General features: G+C 54.0%; 1 protein-coding gene across 4 annotated transcripts in view; it reads left to right on the top strand.

Annotated features, from left to right (window-relative positions):
- The window catches only part of SPACDR (sperm acrosome developmental regulator), a 24438-nt gene continuing 5185 nt past the window's right edge, over positions 1 to 19253 (top strand). For 2 of the 4 annotated variants that reach the window (XR_010412012.1, XR_010412014.1), the window contains exons 1-4: positions 1 to 1125; positions 1315 to 1638; positions 4371 to 4647; positions 13247 to 13309. Coding sequence is in view for 1 of the 4 variants with exons in the window: in XM_045875684.3 (XP_045731640.1) it covers positions 1072 to 1125; positions 1315 to 1638; positions 4371 to 4604 (612 nt within the window). In the remaining 3 variants the exon portion in view is untranslated. Of the gene's footprint in view, positions 1126 to 1314; positions 1639 to 4370; positions 4828 to 13246; positions 13310 to 19253 lie in introns of those variants that run through there. The other 2 variants (XR_010412013.1, XM_045875684.3) reach the window with 2 other exon arrangements.

The following is a 19253-nucleotide window of genomic DNA, read 5'->3' on the forward strand; positions in this document are numbered from 1 at the left end:
GTGCGCCAAGGGCCCAAAGGGGAGTCAGCGGCCTGGGTCCTGGGAAGGGGCAGGCAGGGGGGGGGGGGGGGCGTCAGCCCACGTGCTGGGGGTGGGGGCCAGGGAAACAATGAGGCCTTTGGTGATTGTGCAGGATCCACCCCCAGCTTCCCAGTGTGTCCCCTCTGTGGGCTGGATCCCCGTGGCGGCGGCTTGGGGGGCGGGGCTGGGGGCCCTGAATGGGCCCCTTGTCTCAGCGCTGGGTGTGGGCCAGGTTCCCCGGGCACACGGTGCCCTCGCCAGGCCTGGCCGGCCTCCGTGGCTTCCACCCTCCGCTGGCTGAGGACCGGCCCTGTGGGTGAGCCGGGCCCCTCCCTGACAGCCTGGGCTGGGCTCCCACCCCGGGCAGCAGAGGCAGGTAGGGAGAAGGACCCCATCTAGTGGGGAAGGGGGGAAAGCAGCAGCCTCCGCTCAGAGCACCCGGGGCCCCAGACTAAAGGGGCCCCGTGAAGAGTGGGATACTGGAGGCCGCCCCAGGTTGGACTTCCCGCCCTATAGCTCCCTAGATTTATGACAGGTTCTTTGTGTTGTCTGCACCTCAGCTTCCTCGTGGGTAAAATACCTACGGGAGGGCCGCTCCGCTGGTTACGTGACATCATACGTGGGGAATGTCCAGGGAGGACCAGGAGCTCAGGAGCCCTCCCTCCTCCATCAAGGCCTGCTTAGTTTCCCTCCCCTGGACCTGGGGGAAGGAGGGCTGAGGGCACAGGGATTGGCTCCGCGGGTCCTGGAAGGGCCTCGGGGGTTGGGGTCAGGGCCAGGCAGGCTCTCACAATGGGCTAGAACTCTGCCTTCCTCTGAGTTCTCATCCACTTTGACTCCTCTCCCTGTCTCAGGGAGGGGAGGAAAGACTTAGGATGAGTCGTCGGTGAAGGCTTTCCCCCTGGATTCTCTCTTTCTTTCTTCTTGGCTGTGCCTGAAGCTCCTGAGAGACCCCTCAGGTGGTGGCCACTGGCCTGCAGCCTGTTCCCCTCCCCCCTTTGTACCAAATGCTTGTCCTGCCCCCTGCTTGGTGTTCGTGTATTGGGAGAAATGGCTGTGGTAATGCGGTTCTTCCGATGGATTTGGCAAAAGATTACTCGCTGGGTGAGTTTCAGAGAGAGCCCCTTCCTCATGACATGCTGGGGCGGGAGGTTCTGCTCAGTGACCTCTAGGTCACACAAACCCATTTGCGGGGGGAGGCGGGGACACTCACGGCCCCTTCCCCTCTGTGATGGCCTTCTTGCCAACCATGTGCCCCTCTCTTGTCTCTCCTCTCCCTGTCTCGGTTCTCAGGTTTTCTTCTGGAAACACAAAGCTAAGTCAACCGTCTTGGAACACCATGACTCCCAGAAAAGTGTAGTGAAGGTGGAGAAGAGTCCCAAGGTGATTGAGACTTTGAAGTTGGTTGAGCCCTGCGAAGAGGCTAAGGTCTCCAAGACGGCGGAGACCCCCAAGGTGGCTGATCCCTTCACGTTGGTCAAATCAACAGATAAGGGTGAGGTGGCACAGAAACGTGTGGGCCGGTCCCTGCTGCAGCTGCCCTGGACAGCTGTCAAGTCTGTCTCCACACTCATGGTCTCGACCCTGCACAGTGGCTGGCAAATGTGCAGCTGGAAGGTGAGCACCCTATTACCTGGTTCCCAGTGGTCCTTTCACCCTCCCTGATCCCTCATGACTCCTCCCCCGCTCCAATCACTTGGCTGACATTTGTTTTGTGTGCCTCTCAGGCACTGAGGCGGGCAATCGAGGCTACACGGTGAACGAGATTTACCCAGACTAAGGGAGCTACAGACAAGATCATAGGCATTGTTGGTTCAGTGTCTTAGGGCTATGACAGGGGAGGTCAGGGGTCTGTAGGAGCCCAGAGGAGGAGCATCTCATGCAGACTTGGCGAGTCAAGGAAGGCCTTCCTAGCAGAAGAGACGGTGAAGCTGAGACCCGAAGGATTGGCCCTGCCTTGGGGTGGAGTGGGGTGCAAGGAAGTGAGGGGGGCATTCCATGAAGACAGAATAGCAAGGGGGCTGGGGTGGGGGGTTGCCGGCCCAACGTGATGGGTTTGGGCAGTCCTGGGGCCAAGGGTCAGCTTGTACAAGGCAGAGTGGTTGGCCATCTGTGCAGTTTGGGTTTGACCCTAAGAGCAATGGGAACCCTTGTAGACATTTGAGCGGAGGAGTGACACAATCAGATTTTAATTTAGAAAGCTCCCCTGCTGTCATAGGTTGTGGTGTAACCGCTCTGGAAACAGTTTGGTAGTGTCTTTCTTTCTTTTTTTTTTTTTAAGATTTTAAAATTTTTATTTCAGAGGGAGAGGGAGCAGACTCCCCGCTGAGCAGGGAACCCGATGCGGGGCTCGATCACAGGCCCCCAACACCATGACCTGAGCTGAAGGCAGATGCTTAACCAATTGAGCCACCCAGGCGCCCCAGTTTGGTAGTTTCTTATAAAACTAAACTTGTAATCATCATATGCCAAGCAGTCATACTCTTGGCATTTATCCTAGATAAATGAAACTTTATGTTCACACAAAAATCTCCACGTGAATGTTCAGAGCAGCTTTATTTGTAATAGCCAAAACCAATCCAAACGTCCTTCAGTGGGTGAATGGTTAAACTGTGATGTCTCCATACCTTGGAATACTTCTCAGCCTTAAAAAGAAACAAATTATTGATGCACCCAACAACTTAGATGAGTCTCCGGAATTATGCGGAGTGAAAACAACTAATCCCCAACCAATATTATATATATATAATATATATAATATATATATAAAATGATTCTATTTATATTATATACCACTCTTAAAATAGCAAAATTATAGAACTGGAGACTTGATTAGTGGTTTAGTGATTGCCGGGGTCTAGGGGTTGGGGGTTAGCAGGTAGGTTGTTATAAAAGGAATGAGGAATTCTTGTGATGATGGAAATGTTCTGTGTGTTGACTGTGGCAGTTGGCGACATGAACCTGCGTATGTGAGATAAAATTGGGTAGAATTTAATACACACACAACTGAGTGCAAGCAAAGGGGGACATGTGAATAAGATCAGTGAATTGTATTGGTGTCATTATTCTGACCATGATTCAATATTATAGTTTCGCAAGATTTTACTATTGGGGGAAATTGGGTAAAGAGCATACGAGGACTCTAGTATTTCTCACAACTGCATCTGACTACAATTATCTCAAAGTCAGAAACGTAATTTTAAAAAGGGAAGTGTCTAGATCGCTACCAAACCAACTTATTTTGGCCTTGAATGAAGTATTACAGCACTAATAAAAAGTTCACTTGGCACCCTGTGATGGGCGGGTCAGAAAAGGACAAGAGGAGAGGCAGGGTATTTAAGAGGTAGAATTGTTGTACCAGCTGGTTGATTGGATGACAGTGAAGGGGGAGAGAGAGACAGAAGTCAGAGCGGGCTGGAGCCATTCACTTCGTTGGAGAATGAAGGAACAAGAGCAGACTTAGGGGAGCAAGTGATGAGTTGAGGGCATTGGGACAAGATGAGTTGAGATGTTGGTGGAATATTTGCATGGAGATACCTAGGAGACAGTGAGATATACAGGCCTGGAGATGCGGAGGGAGCTCTGGACTGAAGATGGAGGTCAGGGGGCCATTCTGACCTTAATTTTTTTTTTTTTAAGATTTTATTTATTTGACAGAGACACAGTGAAGAGAGGGAACACAAGCAGGGGGAGTGGGAGAGGGAGAAGAGGCTTCCCGCCGAGCAGGGAGCCCGACGTGGGACTCAATCCCAGGACCCCGGGATCATGACCTGAGCCGAAGGCAGACGCTTAATGACTGAACCACCAGGCGCCCCATTTTTTTTTTTAAGATTATTTATTTATTTGAGAGAGAGAGAGCACAGCTGGGGTGGGGGGCAGAGGGAGAGGGACAAGCAGACTCCCCGCTGAGCAGGGAGCCCCACATGGGGCTTGATCCCAGAACCCTGGGATCATGACCTGAGCTGAAGGCTTAACGGACCGAGCCACCCAGGCACCCCAACCCTGCCCTTCATTTTAACACAATCTCCCGGAAACCCTAGTGAGGACTCAAAGATGTGTGAGACATGGTGCCTGTCTTTCAGGAGCTCGAATTCTAGTGTTGAAAACAGGTCTGCAGAACAAAGAGCAGATGTCATGCCAAATGTTGAGGCAAACACAAGGGTAGAGACAAAGAACACCTAATGCAGCCTGGGAAGGCTTCCTGAAGGAGGCGGTGCCTGAGCTAGGCCTGACTGGAGGAGTTGGCTCTAGAAAAGCCTTTGCTGTTCATCTGGCAGTGGTTGTATCCCTGATTTCTCCCTAGATGAAGCTATTTACGTGTGCACATCTTCTCTCTCTCTCTATTGTAGTCCTCTGTGAGTTCTACCTCCATTTCCTCCCAGATGAGGCCTGGGTCCCCTCTGGAGACGCCGGAGGCTGAGATGCTGCGGGAAGTGCACCTAATATTGTGGGCCATCCGGAAACAGCTACAGCAGCTTGCTCGCAGGCAGGAGAGGCGGAGGCGGCGCCACATCCGGGTCCACACTGGCCCCCAACCTGACACAGTTCAGGGCCTGAAACAGGATGCCCGGAGTCCCCTCTAGGGGGGAGCCCCACATCCTCCAAAAAGCCCCACCTCACTCTTAGGTAAGGTTGATAGGAGAGGTTAGGGCAGCAGGCCAGGAGTTGTGGGTGAGGAGAAGTTTTCATACTGTCACCTCTCATCGGGAGCCCAAGTCCAGGCCTGGGGTCCCACTTATTCCCCTTCATTCCGTTTATTCAATTTATTTAAAAAAAAAAAATATTATCCAAATGTTGGGAAATAAATATCAGATATTTCGGAGTAAATATAGTCTGTTTGTGGATAGCCAGAGGCAATGAGGGGAACTTGGGTGGGGCAGGGCGGGGCACCTCGGGCTGGCCCAAACATGTGTGGGAGTAACTTGGGGGCTTGGGGGGGATCCCCATGTCCAGGGCCCCCTGGGCCCAAACCCACTTCCAGGGACTGATTGCCTTTGGCAACTCTGCCAGGCCAGCAACTCCGGGCATCCTGTCCGCAGCAGAACCCCTTTAGTGAAGATACGTGGCGCCTCCCAGGTCCTGAGCCCATGCTCTCCCTGGCAATCCTACAAAGACGGGCGTTTTGCAGAGGTTGAGGGACTTGAACAAACGAGACCTGCTGGAACTGCCCACTGCCCCGCCCCTCTGGCCCTCTGGGGCTCCCGCATAGCGAGGTCAGTGGGTCTGAAGACCCACGCGGCGGCGGCAGCCGGACCCGCATCGGTGGGTTAGGCTCGCAGGCCCTGCTGGCCGCGCCCTCGCCGAGAGCGGCCGAAAACTACAACTCCCAGGGTTCCGGGAGGCGCCGGGGGCGGGGCTGGGGCCGCGCGGCTGCGCCCGAGAGCCGACCGTGCTGCTGCGGGTGAGGGTGTCGGCCTGGCTCCTGGGGAGTTGGAGCGGGGGGGTGCGGGTCGGGGGCAGGCTCGGCGGGAGGCCGTGGTGTTTTGGAGGAGGTTGGGGGACGGGAGGCAACACGAGGGGAGACCCCTCTCGGACTTAGTCCGCCCTCTTGCCCGGCCACACGGAGGCGCAGCGGTGGCTCCCCAAGGAAAAGCAGAGATATTTCACAAAGTCTGCAAAATTAGGGCATTTCAGTGTCCACAGGGCTTGGGGGTGCGGTGGGGAAGGAGGAAGGGATGCCAGCAGAGGCCCCGGGGAAGGGGGAGAGAGGGAGAGGGGGAGGAGGAGGAAGGGTGCGGCTCGTTGTGCTGCTGGGTCTGGCTCGGGGAGTTGGTGCGAATAGCAAGCAGGTGGTGGGCGTGAGCAAAGCTGGGGTAGTGAGCAAAGGGGACGGATTGTTGGAAGCACCCAATTCCCTAGAGAAGTCAGCAAACTACTCGCCTCCCCCCAGAACCCCCTCCTCACCCCTCACTGCTCTGGAAGAGTTTGGGCCCCCTTGCTGGGAATCCGGGTTGCCTTTCCCAAAAGTCGGGAACTGCACCAGGCTGCCCAGCCCTATAGTCCTGCTACCCTGAGCCTATTAGCTGTCCACTGCACCTCAACCTTGCCAGCCAACGGAATACCAGTCACCGCTCATTAAGCTCCTACTGTGACTACTTTTAGGTCTCCTTCTAAGTAATTCTCACAACAGCTTTGTGATGAAGTATTAACTGCTTCCGTTTCTTGGAGGAGAAAACCGAGGGACAGAAAGGTCATGTTTAATAAGATCATGTAGCTTTCATTGATCCAACTGATGAGTCTAGCTCACACTGGACATGTAACATACATGTTACACGCACACATACACGTTACACTGCAGGTGTTCAGTACATGAAATGGCTTCACTGGGAATGTGTCTTGAGTTTGGCATGAAGGCAAAGACTGTTCGGGTGGGGAGTCAAAACAGGCGGATACACAGTGGCTCATTTCTGGGGCTTTCAATCACCAATTATTCCTCACCTCTGCCTGTGTGCCGGGAACCATTCTGGGGCCCAATGGCATTGGTGCAGGGTCTGTGTCCCCGGGTGTCCAGAGGCTGGAAGGTGCTTCACTGCGTGAGCAGCCCCTCCCAAGTCCTTAGAGACAGGCTCCTCTTCCGATTGGGGACCTTAAGGTTTTCAGTGGGAGGATGGTGGGGTAGGGTTAAGGGTGGCCTGGAGGGTCACTGGTAAATAGCCTTGCAAGTAGCTACAGGCCCAGGAGCCAATCCAGGCTGGAAGCTGGGGGCTTATGGGAGGGAATACTGCCTTCATTTTTCTTTGGCTTCTTTAGCATCTTGGGAGTGGGAGGGGAGGAAAGGAAGAAGGTGAGTTCAGCCCGCAGCCAAGGGAGCTGTTGGCACCTCCCATCGCTCCCTCCCTCCCCAGACATGATGGAGTCCTGTCTGGGCTTGGCCAAGCAGGGGAATGGAGACTTGTAGGAGAGAGGGGGGTGGGATGGAAGAGAAGTCCACAGACCTTGCTTTTCCTAGATGTCTCCGTGCACCCAGGTGGCCTCCTTCCTCCCCATCCTAAGTAATCCAGCCCAGAGCCCTAGGCAAGGCCTGTGGTGGGGCCTGGGGAGGAACTTTCCAACTGGGAGGGAAGTATAAGGAATCTCCCCGGGGTAGTGATTTACAGAGAAGGATGCTTACTCACCCCAGCCCTCTCCTGGTAGAAAGAAGTAGAGGACAGAGTGACCCCTGCAGAAATCTGCCTCCTGATGACAGTCTTGTGAAAAACTCCCACCTTGGACACCCTCCCCTCCCATCCCCATCAGACCTCAGGCACCTCTCCCCCAAAGCTGCTCGACTTCATGAGGCCAAAGCAGTAGGGCTATGGGTGGGCTGAGTTGGGACCAGAGTCCTCCTTTATTTTCAAAAGAGAGGGGCCCTAGGAATGTGGGGAGCAACATGAGAGTGCTGGTCCCAGATGCCCTCGCTCTCTGCCCCATCTCCCCTTCTCCTCCACCATCATCTGATGGCCTGAAAATGTCAAATCTTTTGTCCGGCTCCACCACACAGCAAAACATGTCATACCCTTGCTGAAACCTTCCAATAGTTTTCCATCCTTCTTGGAAAAAAATCCATACTGTTCCTTTTGTCTAAAATGCCCTTCTCTCAGATCTTGGCACCGTGGGCTCCTTGCCGGTCTGGATTCTGTGCAAATGTCGCCACGTGTCTTCCCGAACCCTTTCCCTGATGGCCTGACTTAGAAATCAAGAGAGACCCACTGTCCTGGCCATCCTCTGCCTCTTGCCATGCTTTGTCTTCGTGTAGTACTTAACAGTATCTGAAATTATATTTCCTTATTGGCCAGTATACTTGGGAGGCAGTGCAGTATAGTCGTGAAGAGCATGGGAAGCGATTTGAACTAACACTTTCTGGATGTGTAACCTTGGGTAAATCGGCTAACCTCTCTGAGCCTTGGTTTCCTCATCTGTAAAATGGGGAAAGTAGTAAGTAGTACCTGTATCACTGGGTTGTCGTGAGAATGAAGGAAATGATGCTCAGCACAACACAAGGACTCAGTACATGTTAGCTGCTAGGAGTATGATGATGGTTACGACGTACGGTGTACGGTTTCTATCCCCATGGCCTAAAACAGTACTGAATAAAACAAAGTAAACGTTCACCTAGTCTGTGGGAGGCACACTCCGACCAGCTGTGTTTTGGATGCCACGCCATTTTGGAAGTGACCAGAAATGCCATGTGCAGCGAGTAGCAGGAAGAGCACTTGACAGAGAGTCCAAAAGCCCTTGGTTCTGGACTCAGTATTGCTGCTACTGGGCCTTGGGCTCTTCAAATAAAATAATGGGTTGAAGCAAATGGTTCTGCTCCCTGCCAGCTTCCGGGGGTTCTGGTTTGAGCCCTGGGCTCCCTTTATCCACCACATAGTCTTCAGGGTTGGGGACACATGGTGCCTTCAGCTCCCCTCAACCCCACCACCTAACAGCCCAAAGCTGCCGGGAAGAGGGTCGACCCAGGGAAAACATTCTTGGTTTAAGCCCTTGAACCCAGAAACAAAGTCTCAGCCCTGGACAGCGGGTCTTCTCTTGACCCGCGTCACCCCCTCCCTTTTGGCCTCATCTGCTCTCCTATCTGACCGCTGGGGGGGAGCCAGCCCTGACCGAGCCCCACCAGGGGCTGGACCCAGGCCTGAAGGCTGAAGGCTTCGGCCTCAGTTATTCTCGGACGCGCAGACAGGGCGTGTGTGCAGAAGCACGCGCCTGTGTGCACTTGCGGGTATCGGTGGCTAAATTTTGACCTGTTCCTGTCTTCCCCCTCAGGAGTGGCAAGACCGAGATTAACTAGAGGGCTGGTAATGCTGTCTGCCCCTTTGCTGGAGGCACCTATCTGCTCCTTGGGTCATTCTGGGGGTGCTGGGCAGCCAGCCTGTTAAGATCTCTGAGGGGGAAATGGACCAAGGGTAGGGATCTCCTCTTTCCTTCTCGGTCCTCTTTGTCTCAAAAGCGGAGCCCACCCACCCCACACCTGTCTGCCCACCTCACCGGGGATGCTCGGGTCTGTGTCCCTGCCATAGCTGAGTCATGGACTTCTTCCTATTTCCCTTTCCCTCAGTGCCTCCCGGGGTGAGTGGCTGTAGAGGGGCAGGTTTTGCAAGACAGGCTTGGTGTTTTGTGTTGAAGGAGGAGTGCACAACTGAGGTGTGGCCGCGGCTGGCTCAAGCTGGGGCGGAGAAGGCCCTAAGAAGGCCGGTCCCCGGGATGCAGGGGGTCCGAAGCACCCTTCGCCGGCTTTCTCTCTCCCCTCCAAGTTTAAGAGCCAGCTGTTTTTCCTTTATTGTTTATATGCTCTGACACTTTTTCAACTGGGTTATGGGTCTTTTCTAGAGGCCCACGTAGTTCAATACAGAGTTTAAGAGCCTGCCCTCTGGAGCCAGACTCCCAGGTTTTGAGTCCCGGCTCTACCACTTACTAGCTATATGGCCTTGGGCAAGTTGCTTAACCCCTCTGTGCCTCAGTCACCTCAGCAGCAAAACGGAGGTAATGCAGGGATGTTGTGAGGATTGTATGAATTAAGGCACAGAAAAAAACTTAGAACAGTCCTTGCCACGTATTATGTGCTGTAGACATGCTTGCTTTTATTATTATTTCTTATTGATATCTAGAAGCTCTGGATATAGAAAGGGTGTTAACCCTTTCTGGGATATGAGTTGCTGAGGTTTTAACACAGTCCTCTGTTTTTTCTTTTAACTTTTTATTTTGGAATAATGTGGATTGGAATGCAGTCATCAGAAATAATATCCAGTTTTCCCACGTAGAAGTGAAATCTTTACAAAAATTACTTGGCATATATACTTTGTTTTTAAAAAATTATTCATTATCGAGGTGAGATCTTATGGTATCTGCCTTTCTCTGCCTGACTTATTTTACTTAGCAGGATGCCCTTAAGGTCCATCCATGTGGTCACAAACAGCAGGATTTCCTTTTTTTATGGATGAATAATATTCCATTATACATATATATACAGTTTCTTTATTCATCCACCAATGAGCTTGTAAGTAACGCCATTATAAATAATGCTCTCTTTTCTCCACATCCTCACCAACACTTATTTCTTGTCTGATGACAGACATTCTAACAGGTGTGAGGTTTTTACCATACAGATAGAGTTTTGACGTTTTTTTTTAAAGATTTTATATATTTATTTGTCAGAGAGAGCGAGCACAAGCAGAGGGAGAAGCAGACTCCCCGCCGAGCAGGGAGCCTGATGCGGGGCTCAATCCCAGGACCCCGAGATCATGACCTGAGCCGAAGGCAGACGCTTCACCGACTGATCCACCCAGGTGTCCCGAGTTTTGAAATTTTTTATGGGGTCAGAGAGATCCTTGTGGTGTAACTCGGAGCGCAGCGTGTCTCCATGTAAGACCTTTCCGGGGTGTCTTGTAGCAGTTAGGATGAAATCCAATCTCCTTACCTCAGTTCCTGGCTGGGGTCCCTGCCCACCTGCCTGACCTCATCTCTCCAGGTTTGTCTGTGCTGTCACTTCCACGGCGCTTGGCTGGTTTCCATTTATTTCCTCTAACCCCCCTGGGCCTTTGCAAATGCTGATTCTTCAGTTTTGGAAGTAGTTCCCCCACATTCTTCGCCTGGCTTGCTCTCCATCCTCCTTCAGAGCTGCTGCTTCTCCAGCTACCTCAGAGACGCCTTCCCGGAGTCCCTGCCCACCCTGTCCCCTGGGCCGTGTCCCAGGGCTTACCTCAGCACAGAGTCTGGCATGCAGAAGTGCTCAGTGGATGTTTGGGGTAGGGAATGCACTGCTTGGTCCTGGCCTGTCCGCTCGATGAGTTCAGCATGGGCTTCAGGGTTCAGGCCTCAGGGTTCAGACTCACTCCCTTTGGGGTCCTGCCTTTGGCTCCCTGACTGGGCTCCCCTTCCCAAGAAGATCTTTAAGACCCACAGGCAAGCAGGGCGAAGCACAAAGCTGGGGGCTGTAAGGGAGAGGCAGGGGAGAATAAGGACTGTCCAGAAGGACTGGGTGTGAAATAGACACGAGTAGGAAGTCACGGGGGAGAACCCTCCTCATCCCTAAAAGCCCATCCAGACTCGTTCTTTCCCCTGCCACACACATTGTCCTCTACCTGCTCGCTTCTCCAGCCCATCCACAGCCCCTGAGGACAGGGTGCTACTCAGGCCCTGTTGAGACAACAGCTCCAGGCAGCATTGACAGGTTCCCCAGGCCCTTGTGCGACAATGTCCCCTCCTTTCTCCTCTCGGGACCCAGCAGCCCTGCCTCCATCATCCTCTGGTGTCCTTCCCTTCTCCTGTTCCCTGGTGAATGTTCTGGAAACTCTGGAGCCAACCAGGGAGAAGCCAGAGGATCGTCCACTCCCAGTATGAATGCGAGCAAAGGAAGGAGGGGTCAGCACACACCACAGGTTGGCTTCCCTGTCCCCTCTCCGTGAGCTCTCTGCGCAAAGAACCTGGCACCGAGCAGAGTCAGTCCCCTGAACCCAGGGCCGTGTGGGAGGGGGACTTCAAAGCCCCATCGAGTACCTTCTCTGGCTTCAAGGGGTGCCGGCTTGACTTCTAGAGCCAGACCAAGCCCCTGGGAGCAGGTAATTAGCAGTTCACAGGAGGCGGGGCCAGCTCAGAAACACTTGGGTTCAAATCCTGTCCTTCCTGGCTGTGTGACCTTGGACAAGTGAGTGAACCTTTCTGAACCTTACTTTCCTTATCCAGAAAATACGGTAACTATTTATTTCACGTGGCTGTAGGAATGTGAAGTGTCTTGCACAGGGCTTGGTACCTAGGGAAGTGGCAACAGGTGAATAGCTCTTCTAACTATATTGGAGAAGTGGTTCTCAGGATGCGGTCCCAGACCAGCAGCGCCCCGGAAGCTGGCAGAAATGCAGACTCTCAGACCCTACCCCAGACCCACTGAAACAGAAACTCCCAGGGCAGGGCCCAGCAAACTGTTTTAAGGAGACAGATGAAGTTTGAGAATCACTGCCACTTTGGGAATGCAGACCGTCAGGTTCTGAAGGACACGTCAAAATCACCTGGGGGCTTGTTAAAAATACAGATTCCTGGCCTCAAAGCCAGGGATTGAGGTGAGGCCTGGGAACTATATTTTAACCTGAAATGAGTTTGGGGTTGGGGGGAGGTCCGAGCACCAGAGGCTGCCCTGGGGGAAAGTCATGGAAGGCACTTCGGGTAGTCGAAGGCTCCAGCCCTGGGGGGCTGAGGACTCCCATCCGGTGGCAGAGGGGATATAAAGCTGGAAACTGAAGGAATTTGCACTTTACCCTGAAGTCGCTGAGTAAGAGGGAGGACGGGCACACAATGAGGGCAGTGCGTGCCAGACCTGGCCACCCGCCCAACCCCGTGACGTCACCCCACAAGCCCGGGGACCCTGGCCGTCCGGGGGTCTCTCCCCGGCCTCCTCCCTCGGTCCGGCGGCTGCAGGGGGCGAGAGGCCCGGCCCGAAGGCACCACGCTCGGGGTGGGACGACGGCAGGACGGCCGCCGAGCCGGGAGACCCGCGCGGCCCGTCACCTCGCGCTCCTGGGCTCCAGGTGGCGCTGCGGTGCGCGGACGCGGGTTCCGCCCGGGCCTCCCCCGGGGCCCCGGGAAGCGAGCTGGCGGCGGCGGCAGGGTCCGCGAACAGGGAGGGGACCCCGTGTGAGCCCCCCGACGGCGTTAGCCCGCGGAGGGGCCGCCCGCCGTGGCGACGTGGGCCGTGGCACCCTGGTTCCACGGGACCGGGTATTTCTAGTTAGAACGACTACTCCGCAAGCTAGTGAAACCCGTCCCCTGTCCGGGAACAGCCGACCCCTCTTTTCCTCCCGTGTGTCGGCGGCTCCTGTTCTTGTTGCCATGTCCACCATCACGGGGCCCCTTACTTCAGGCCTAGCAGAGCTTTGCATCCATAATCTCATTTCGTCCTGAAGGCAGACCATCCCTTAGGCCCGAAAGCCATCACCGCCGTTTTCCAAATCAAAAAATTACGCTGAGGAGGGGTTCATAACTCCTCTAAGAGCTCACAGTGATATTGGACGGGACACAGGTCTGCCAGGCTGGAGCCTTCTCCGTCCTTCAGGGCCACCCGTTACTGTTGTGTAGGTTGTGCACTGCACAACTCTATAATCAACAAAGATGTATGGAACCATTAAGGCAATTTTCCATCACATGGCAGTGAAGGGCTTTGCGGAAGGGGCATTTTTCTAATTTGCCCAGAATTGCTTTCTGGGCTGCCCCAGTGTCCCTGCAGCCTTCTCTCCAAGTTTGCTCCTCCTCTTCCCAGCAGGTGCATCTGGCATCCAGATTCCACGGCCGCACTTGGCTTTCTGCAGGAGCCTGGCCCAAGGTATCTAATCTCAGGTGACATGGCATGACACTACTCCTCAGTGGGATCTGTACCTATTAACAAATCCATGCTTGTGTGTGTGTGTGTGGGGGGGGGTGTTGGGGGTCACCGCATCTGCCAGGCCATAACTATGCCTTACAGGTGAGAGTGTCTCGTGAGCAAGATGGGATTTTCCTAGCAGGATTCCTTGGGGGGCACAGGCCAGGTGGATGAGCCCTATGAACCAGGCATGTTGATCCTCCAAGCTGATACTATAAGGGCTAAGAGGAGGAACCCTCCCCTTCCCAGGGCCACACTGGGCACCCTGCAGTTTTGAGGGTGGACAGAGGGGATCTGGAGAGGATAGACATGGTCTCAGGAGCACTGAGCTCATTGCATGGATGGTTCCAGCACCAGTGGGGCAGAGATGATGCTGGGAGTGGAGTGACAGAAGCTGGCCTGGGGTCTGGAGAAGAGGAGGAGAAGGATATGGAGGACCAGTCTCCTGGAAGTGGAGGAGGGGAGGGATGCCTAGGCTGCACTGGGTGAGGGGGACCACCCCGGGCTGGGACCCCTGGCCTGAGGGTGGAGAAGGAAGAGGAGAGTTTGATCGGATCGGGGGACCCTGGTCTGGGTGCCCAATGTCCCAGCGTAGCTTCAGCCGGTGGTGGAGCTCTCTCGGAATGGTGGCTTCCCATTCCAGGGCTTCCTCTGTTCCTCCCTTACACCTCGGTTCCTTGCTCAATGGATGACTCCCACAGCACAGAACCTGCTCCTCCCCTCCAGCTATCACTGCACCCACTTCATGTTTCTAGGGTTTTCTCTATTGCCAAGGAGCAGCCATGACCTCAGGCCTGACTCTTTTAAGTTGCATCAGGATACCTGCTGCTTCCTGCCATGCCTGGTGGGCCTGGCTGTTGTGGGCACATCCATACAGTCATCCTGAGCTGCTGCTTCCGGCTGGGAGTGAGGCTTGGGGGGCTGGATGGGGAAGCTGCCTTGGCCAGTGGGGTGGGGGGAATGCTGGAGTCCTGAGGAGAAGTGAGGATCCTGGGCAGGAGAGAGGAAGAGGTTGGTTGCAGGGGATGCCAAGGGGAGGGGACCAGCTCTTGGGTGGTGGCAAAAGATTGAACTCAGTGTGTGTGTGTGTGTGTGTGTGTGTGGTGTTTTGGGGGAGGGGTTGTTCTCTCTGGAACACAAGCTGCTCAGAGATCAACTAATATAGCCCTGCCATTAAAAATGAGAAGACTGAGGCTCAAAGAGGAGAGAGATGGTGTTGTTGGAGGGGGCTGGGGGGTGGGAGGGCGGTCCTTTGACTTCTGGCCCCAGGCCCATCCTCTGCGGGATGAGTCCCTCCTACTCCTCTCTCTGTCCCCAAGAACAGACTTTGGACCGGGGACTGCAAATGTGGTATCTATGTGCACATGCGCACTTCCTCGGTGGCCCCACACTGGTGTGGAAGGCCTCTTTCTCTGCCACGTTCACGTCTTGCTGGGCTACCCCGTTCCCGCTGGCAGCCCCCTCCATCCGCCCAGCCCAGCACCAATCGACTCCAGCTCTCTGCTCATCCCGTTGGCGCCAGAGCAACAAGCCTTCCCTCAGCCTAGGATGTGGATAGGAAATGCACTGGGCCTCTGGGGGTTTTCTTAGGTCGAAGGACTGACACTGTGCATGGCAGAGACGAACTTGTGAGAAGGGGTGGGACCCCTGGCCTGAGGGTGGAGAAGGAAGAGGAGAGTTTGATTGGATCGGAGGACCCTGGTCTGGGTGCCCAATGTCCCAGCGTAGCTGATTCCTAGGGCTCTGCTTGCAGCCCAGGTTTCGCTCTCCTAAAACTCAGTGCCTAAGGCCTCAGTTCCTTGAGCAGGCTTCCTGGTCACCACGGCCACCTGACACTTTGGACATGATCAGAGACCAGTTGTGGGGCCCCCCAACCCCGGGCCTTAAGATGTGGGAGGCCACTGGATGGGCATGGCTGGACACGGGCCCTCCCCATTAACTTCTTGACATGGAGCTGACGTGGCTCCCACACAGAGGGACTCCCAGTCAGTCATTCCTCTACAATGTCAACACCAGGCTCCCCTCCCCAGTGCCTCCAACACTCCGCCAGTCTCCTACCTCCCACTCTTCCTCCTCTTGCCTTCACCTGTTTCCTTTGGCAACTCTCTGGAGCCTGGGGAAGCCCTCTCAGGACAAGATGGTCCTTCAAGACTAAATCCTTCCCACTCCGGGGCCTCCAATCTCAGCTCTCCAGGGATGGGGATGCTGCTGAGGTGAGTGTGTGGGTGGGATCCTGGGGAACACGGTGGCCAGAGCCCGAGGTGCAGCCCAGACCTGTCCCCCCAGCTGTATTCGTTTTCTGGGGCTGCTGGAACAAATTGCCACAAACCCAGTGGTGTCAAACACGAGAAATTCATTCTCCCCCAGTTCTGGCGGCCAGAAGTCTGAAATCCGTTTCCCTGAGCCGAAATCAAGGTGTGAGGAGAGTTGTGCTCCCTCCCGAGGTTCCGGAGGAGAATCCTTTTTTTTTTTTTTTTTTTTTTGCTTCGTCCCGCCTCTGGGGCCACATCACTCGGATCCCTGTCACATTGTCTCCTTCTCTTCTGTGTCACGTCTCCTGCTGCCTCCCTCTTTTAAGGACACTTGGGATGGGACCTCATATCTCTGGGAGGTCATTATTCAGCAGCATCCTACACCAGCAAAACCTGGAGGGGACAACCACATTTCTCCCCAAGTTGTGCATCCCAAATAGTATTTGCCCAAAGGCCTCTTTCATGTCCCCTGCCCCACCTCCTGGTTGGGAAGCACTAGGGTTTGTGGGTAAAAACCTGGGTATTCAGACAGACCCCAGCTGTGGTTCTCAAAGTGTGGGCCACGCCAGCAGGATGAGCATCACCTAGGAGTTTATTAGAAATGCAATTTCTAGGGGCGCCTGGGTGGCACAGTCAACTCTTGGTTTTGGCTCAGGTCATGATCTCAGAGTCCTGAGATCCAGCCCTGCATTGGGCTATGTGCTCAGTGGGGAGTCTGCTTAAGATTCTCTCCCTCTCCCTGTGCCCCTCCCCTACTCACACGTGCACTCTCTCTAAAATAAATAACTAAATCTTAAAAAAAAAAAATGCAGTTTCTTGGGCCATACTACAGACCTACTGGATCAGAAACTTCATGGCGGAGCCCAGCATTCTGTGTTTTAACACGCTCTCCAGGAGATTCTAATGCAGCTGGAGTTGGGAGAAACCACTACTTTCAACTCCTCATTTAGAAAAAAGTGAATAAAGGAGCACCTGGGTAGCTCAGTTGGTTAAGCCTCCGACTCTTGATTTTGACTCAGGTCATGATCTCAGGGTTGTGAGATCGAGCCCTGCATCAGGCTCCGTGCTCAGAGCAGAATCTGCTTGTTCCTCCCCCTCTTGCTCTTGTACACGGGCTCTTTCTCTCTCTCTCAAATAAGTAAAATCATTAAAAAAAAATGTGAATAAGACTTACAGCAAACACACAGTGATTGGTAGGATTAAAAGAAGTTATGTGCACGGAGGACTTACTCCGTGCCTGGATCTTCAGAGTAGCTGCTCAATAGATATTTGTAGCATAAATGAAGGAGCTATCCAGTGAGTAATGATGGAATATGAATGGTGTTTTTCACTTACTCGACAAACATTTACTCAGTCAGTGGGTTCTGCCTGGTATGAAAGGTAATTCCCCCCGACCTTGCCAGGTCACAGTGGAGAGGGGGTAAACTGATGTTCGCAGTGCAGGGTGAGAAGGGCCCCAGCTAAGGGGTGTTTGGATGGGCTGTATGAGCCCACAGATGGAAGGAAGGAAACCATTGTTGCTTTTCGTGCTTTCACACATGCATTATTTTTTCCATCTCTGAAAAGAGCACTAGGGTATGGTCTATTTCCTATGCTGACTTGCCGTGTGCCCATGAGTGAAATGCTTGGCCTCTGTGCACGCGGATGCATTTCCTCATCTGCAAAATGGGAATGAGCACACCCCACGGGGTTTTGTTTTAAGCAGCACGCACAACGCCTGGCTTAGAGGAGGTTCTGAAAGATGTTCGATCTCTTCTTGTAATTTCCCCCAGCGATCCTGTGATGTAGGTGTTAACATTCATTTTAAGTCCAGAAGGGAGAGAAACATGTTAGAGACCTAGGCCAAGGTTAGTTATTGCAATGGGGGGTGGGGGAGCCCAAACTGAGGCATTGAGCTCCCTGGCAGCGGGGGGGCAGACGATGAAAGGGATGGTTACTATCTTGAGAGCTCCTTAATTTACATAACAAAAGAGGCAACCAAGTTCCTAGGAGGAACCCTTAGGGCAGCTACCCCCAGGCTGGCCCTCTCCCGCTCCAGCTCCCAGATAGAGGCTTGTGGGAAGCACAGTTTGTTCAGCGAAGCTGCAACCGAGTCACAAGCCTGCTTTGATTCAAGGGGAGGGGACACAGACCTCACCTCTCAAGGAAAGGAGTGTCAAAGAAATTTTGGCCATTAAAAAAAAAAAAATCATCACATCGCACAAATCCCAAATTGTCAGAATCAGGGATAGTGTTTACAATGTGCAAAGAGTAATTTTCTCTTAATTATTCTTTTTTTAAAGATTTTATTTATTTATTTGACAGAGAGAGACACAGCGAGAGAGGGAACACAAGCAGGGGGAGTGGGAGAGGGAGAAGCAGGCTTCCCGGCTGAGCAGGGAGCCCGATGTGAGGCTCGATCCCAGGACCCCGGGATCATGACCTGAGCCGAAGGCAGACGCTCAATGACTGAGCCACCCAGACACCCAAGAGTACTCTTCTCTTATTTGACATTTATTTTCTCTCTCTGTGGCGGGCCAGGGGGCTTGGAGTCAGTGTGCTGGCCTGCAGCCTGACCTGTGCTCTCCTCTCTGGATCAGGAGAAAGGAGTGGTGGGCTCAGGGCACAATACCTCAGACTTGACCTTCTGCTGGGGGAAGGGGGTCTATCCTGCCAGCCCTGGGAATCAGGCAGAATGGGAAAGGGGGGCTGGGAGCATGGGTGTATGTGTGTGGCTGAGGGTGGGTCACAGCTGATGGAAGTGCAAGGTCAGCGACCCATCCTCCATCACTCCCCATGTGACGGGGACACAGTGTGGAAATGTCTCTGGGCTGGCCCCCACCTGTAGGCAGCAGCCAGTTGGGGAATGGGAGATGGGAAGTGAGGGTCCCTGCAGGTTTGCAGAGGGTGGTGGGCGAGGGCTGTTGCCTCATTTCTTTGACTGCCTTGGCTGTACTGGAGGGTAGCTTCCTGTGGAGCCTTTGCCCTTCCCCTGCCCTCTCCTCCCTGGCAGGACTCCTCAGCTGCCCTCTGCAATGGTCCCAGCCACTCCATGGGTCACTGCATTGGAAATCTCCCCCTGCCACTCACCAGCATGGTCCCTCGAAGGACCTCTGACCCTATCCTGTCTCCAGTCCCATCTAACCCACCCATAGCATCTGGCCCAGCAGAAGCTCAGGATGACCTTGAATGACCCCTTCCAGCACTCAGACTCACCTTCCCCAAACGAGGATCCAGGTCTGGAATCACCCCTCCCAGATGACTAAAGGGAACATCATACCTGGTGGGGTCTAACCCATCAAGACAGAACCTAAGGGCCTCAAGTGTGACCTCTTCCTGGGGACCTTCTCTGTGTCTCTTTCCCTCTTCCTTCAGCCTTCCCTCTTCCCTCCTCTCCCCACCCTTCCCTGGATGGGAGATGATGCAGAGGTGGGAGCTGCCCAGCCTGTGTGGGGGGGGCGGGGAGGGGTTAGTTGATGAGAGCTTGGGCAGGGCCCCCTCACTTGGCAATCTCAAGTAGTGCGGTCAGGGAAGCTTCTCTGCTTCTCCCCTCTTTTGCTTAGAGTAGAGGGGTGGGGGCAGTTACTGGACAATATTTGAAATTTCTCTCCTAACTCCTTCCTCCAGGGTTCCCCCTTCTCACCTTCTGCTGTCCCCAGACAGGGCTTGGTTTG

The sequence above is a fragment of the Mirounga angustirostris genome, unplaced genomic scaffold (genome assembly GCF_029215605.1).
Source record: "Mirounga angustirostris isolate CCGP_5_RB_7025 unplaced genomic scaffold, mMirAng1.0.hap1 SCAF_5, whole genome shotgun sequence".
NCBI classification, from domain to species: domain Eukaryota; kingdom Metazoa; phylum Chordata; class Mammalia; order Carnivora; family Phocidae; genus Mirounga; species Mirounga angustirostris.